At 54.9% G+C, this 4,313-nt stretch overlaps 1 protein-coding gene across 1 annotated transcript; it reads left to right on the plus strand.

Annotated features, from left to right (window-relative positions):
• Positions 1–1,081: 1,081 nt before the first annotated feature.
• On the plus strand, positions 1,082–3,918 carry GSX1 (GS homeobox 1; the record flags this gene model as incomplete). Its single annotated transcript, XM_081003372.1, has 2 exons — positions 1,082–1,784; positions 2,789–3,918. 2 exons carry the CDS (start codon positions 1,082–1,084, stop codon positions 3,151–3,153), a joined length of 1,068 nt encoding a protein of 355 aa, XP_080859498.1. The 3' UTR covers positions 3,154–3,918.
• Between the last annotated feature and the right edge of the window lie 395 nt (positions 3,919–4,313).

Consider the following 4,313-nt stretch of genomic DNA (forward strand, 5'->3'; position numbering starts at 1 on the left):
TCTAGGCTGCGATCAGGTTCTTACTAAACATTCTACGCTACTTTATCACGTGAGTCAGTTCCCTCCCCCCTCTACACACACAAGGGACCCATTTTACTGACTTGCAGTGCACCTTCTGTGTAAAATATCTTTTTAAAAACACACAAACAAATAAACGCGCGCGGGGGAGTCTTCCTGGTGATTCAAAAGGGGAAAAATAAATTATTCAGGTAAAAGGGTTTATTGCACTGTACTGGGTTTATTTCAAAGTAAATGTGTTCAGATTCTAAATGCTGTTTGAAAATCGAAATCAGGGAGGTAGAAATCAATATTTCTTCTTCCCATAGAAGGCTGAAATCTTAAATGTTATTGTGAAACCAACGGGGCTCAAACCCAAGAAGCATTCTTAGGATCCCAGCGTGGCACTTTCCATCCTAAAAGCGCAATGACTTTTCCAAGACAACGTGTTTAGGACCAGTTCGCAGATTCCACCAATTGCGGCTGCTGAAACTCACATGCAAGTAACTCGTGTATATGTGTGTGTGTGTGTGTGTGTGTGTGTGTGTGGACCGTAGGCTCTCTTGAGCGCAAATCCTATAGTTTCCCGCTTCCTAATGCACACACGGGCACGCGGCGTTACTTCGGGCAATGAAGCCCTCCTCTACACTTGTTGATTTTTTAAAAACTTCCAGTTGGAACGTGACACGAACGAGCTTTCTTCCAAAGCCAAGGATGCCTACACAGCAAAACACGGCACTGCAGCTCGTGGGCTAAGGGTTGCCTGCACTAGGAAAAAGGCTCTCCAAAGGCTAGAACCGCCTAAGAAAGCTGACCGGGGTGGTGTGGGGGGAGCGGACTACAGTCACAAGCAGGCGCCCGGTTGGAAACGGACTGATCCGGCCAAAGGAAAAGAAGAGCGCAACAGGGGGAAGACCAGAGGCCTCGGAGGCTGTCGAAGAAGCCAAGGGATTGGCCGCGGGGCGAGGGAGGGGAGGGGAGGAGAAGAGAGGGGGTGTCTAGAGGGAAGCCGGCCCGAGGAGCGTGGGTGGGGTTGACAAGAATGGGGGACATTGTGCAGTCCCTTTGGCGAACAAGGGGCATAATGAGGGAGCGTGCAGCGGCGGTGCCAAGGCGCGCAACAAAAAGCCTATTGACGGGGGCCGGGGCCGCTCCCGGCGCAGCCCGCATCACATGGCCCCCGAAGGGGCTATTTAAAGAGGGCCGCGCGGCCCTTTCAGCACCACTGGCGCTGGTCAGCGCCCTGCGAAGAGCTGGCCGCCGGGCAGCAGCAGCAGCATCAGAAAAGCATCAGCCGCCGCGGAGCCAAGGCGCCCCAGGCGAGGCTGGACGGGGCGGAGTCATGCCGCGGTCCTTCCTGGTGGACGCGCTGGTGCTGCGCGAAGGCGCCGGCGACAAGAAGGGCGGCACCTCGCCCGGCAGCCCGCCGCCGCCGCTCTTCCCCTACGCCGTGCACCCCTCGCACCCTCTCCACGGGCTCTCGGCCGCCTCCGGAGGCGCCTGCCCCGCCGCGCCGGGAGCCACAGCGGCGGCGCGGAAGGCCGGTCTGCTCTGCGTGTGCCCGCTGTGCGTGGCCGCCGCCTCGCAGCTGCATCCGCCGCCGCCGCCGCCCGCTCTGCCGCTCCTCAAGGCGTCCTTCCCGCCCTTCGCCTCCCAGTACTGCCCGTCGCCCCTGGCCGCCAGGCCGGCCCCCGGAGGCTCGGCGGCGGCAGCGGGCCACGCGCCCACCCTCTACCAGAGCGCCTACTCCCTGCCGGACCCGCGGCACTTCCACTGCATCTCCGTCGGTGAGTCGTCTTCTGGACGTCCTCTGGGACGGCAAGGGTCGGGGGCTCAATCCCGGGAAACACGGGTGCGCGGACGGGGGGGGGGCGTTGATCCTCGCCTGAGAGCCTGGCCAGGGTGGTGCCAAGCGCGATCCACGCGCACGTGGGCTAGGAAGCTGGTCTCGCTGTTTCCAAGTAGCGCGCCAGGTCTTCACATCTATAATTTGCAAGGAGGAGCCACAGAACTGACTCGCGAGTAAGCGATCGAAGGATCGGAGTATTAAACGCGGAGAGGGACAGATCAGACACTCTCTCCTGTCCCAATTTCCTTGCGCGAAACCCCAAAGTTTAACACAACCTGCAAGCTGAGAGTGCGCACAGTTCAGCGCTGGGTGTGCCAGAGATTAAAAGTCCCTAGCGAGTCATTGGAGCCCGATAGATTGCATTAACAAATTGCCATTTGCAATGGGACGAGATCGCTTCCACGTGGGTTTGTTCAGTGCCAGAGACTCTTGCCTGTACCTGACTCTCTATTCGAGAGGCTAGGCCTGGGGCTCTGGAGCTATAGCTGCGCGTTCTGAGCCACGCAGGCAAGCAAAGTGCGCGTAAAGTCCTGCAACCCTATAAACTAGCAAGCCCTCATTGACTTCAGGGGAGCATTCCCCATTTAGGATCAAGTCACCAGATGGGATGCCTAGCGCAGCATGCCTATGTAGCTGGGGGAATGCGCATGGAAGGCGTGGTGGGTTTTTGGAAGGGTCCAGAACCTTACATTTCCCCTCGCTCCATTACAAATAGGCTGAGGGATATTTTCTTCCGCTCCAGATCCCTAAATACTCTTAACGAACTGATTATTTCATCCGGAAGGCATTTAAACTTGAGTTTGCGGGGCCTCAGTTACACATTCTGGAGTCGTTGTGGGCTGTGTCGTTTGGGGATTTGTCAGCCCAGAGAGGTTTGCACCCAGCTGGTCTTGACTTTGCACTTTTTTCCTTCCGCTTCCCACCCTCCCGTCCCTCCTGCAGACAGTACGTCGGGCCAGCTGCCCAGCAGCAAGCGGATGCGCACCGCCTTCACCAGCACGCAGCTGCTGGAGCTAGAGCGCGAGTTCGCCTCCAACATGTACCTGTCCCGGCTGAGGCGCATCGAGATCGCCACCTACCTGAACCTCTCCGAGAAGCAGGTGAAGATCTGGTTCCAGAACCGGCGAGTCAAGCACAAGAAAGAAGGCAAGAGCGGCTCGCACCGCTCCGGAGGCGGCTCGGCGGCGCACAGCTGCAAGTGCGCTTCCCTCTCCGCCGCGGCCAAGTGCTCCGAAGACGACGAGGACTTGCCCATCTCGCCCTCTTCTTCGGGCAAAGACGAGAAAGACCTCGCCCTGACGCCCTGAGAGGGCCAATGCTCCCTAGGCCAAACGGCAGCGCCGGTTTCTCTCCCCCCGATGTATAGCGATGAAATTGACGAGAGACTCTTGGCTGGCCTCGTTGAAGACCGGGTTGGCTAGACAGACTGTGTAAATAAGTGTGGGGTGTTTTTGTTTTGTTTTTAACGCTCCGGAGCTGTTGAGGAGGAGGGATATAATATATTCCCCATCCGGATTTGCTCTTGGGTCCCTTCCAATTCTACCGTGCTATGATTAGGTCGCCATTCTGTTACGAAGTGGGACGATATTAACTGAACCTAGCGAATGGAGATTGCCAATTCCGATATTTCTCTCTCTCCCCCCAAAAAACAAAAACAAAAACACAAAGCGGGGTTGGAGTTCGGGAAGAGAAATCTGGTGCATCTCCATCAGGGTCCGAGGATCCCTCTGCTTTGCGGCGGAATCCAAACCTTTAAGCGAACTCTCTCTCTCTCTCTCTCTCCCTTGCTCCCCTGAACCTGGCAAAAGGTAGATCTTCCGATCTACAGGGGCTTTCCACGGTCTTGAGAGGCAGGGGCTTAAGCGGGAAATGGAGCGTTGCCAGTCATTGGGCTACCTTGGTTGGTTGTTTCTTTTTTCCCTTTTTTATAAAAAAAAATATTTTGTTTTTCTTCTTCCTTGAAGGGAAAAAAAGTCTGTATGATTATGATGATGCTTCAGATCTATAGTGATGTGATTGTACCGTTTTCTGTAATAACTGAGGGATATTTATTTATTTATTTATGTACATACACCTAGGCGCGCACAATAAAGGTTTTTTCATTTAAAAAAATTACTTACTTACTTCCCCCTCCCTCACCTTTGCAGAAGGGGGAGGAGAAATCACACACACACACACACACACACACACACACCTACCTCTCTGGATTTGAGGAATCTACTGGGCACTGGCGCCTTCCTGACAAAGTGAAGCACTTTTTAAAAGCCCCATCGATTTCAATGGGGTGGAAGTTAAGCACTTACTGGACTCCTGCCGCGGAAGCCCAAGAGATGTAGCCTTGCTTAGTTTGGGCTGGGTGGTGCTAGTGGTTCGGAATTCGATGCCGAAACGAAGTCCTCTGAAGTCTTAAGTGGGAAATATAATTCTGTTGAAATCCGTGGGAGGTTAAATAACACTTCGTTTGGAA

The sequence above is a fragment of the Podarcis pityusensis genome (genome assembly GCF_964106645.2).
Source record: "Podarcis pityusensis genome assembly, chromosome: 4".
NCBI lineage: Eukaryota > Metazoa > Chordata > Lepidosauria > Squamata > Lacertidae > Podarcis > Podarcis pityusensis.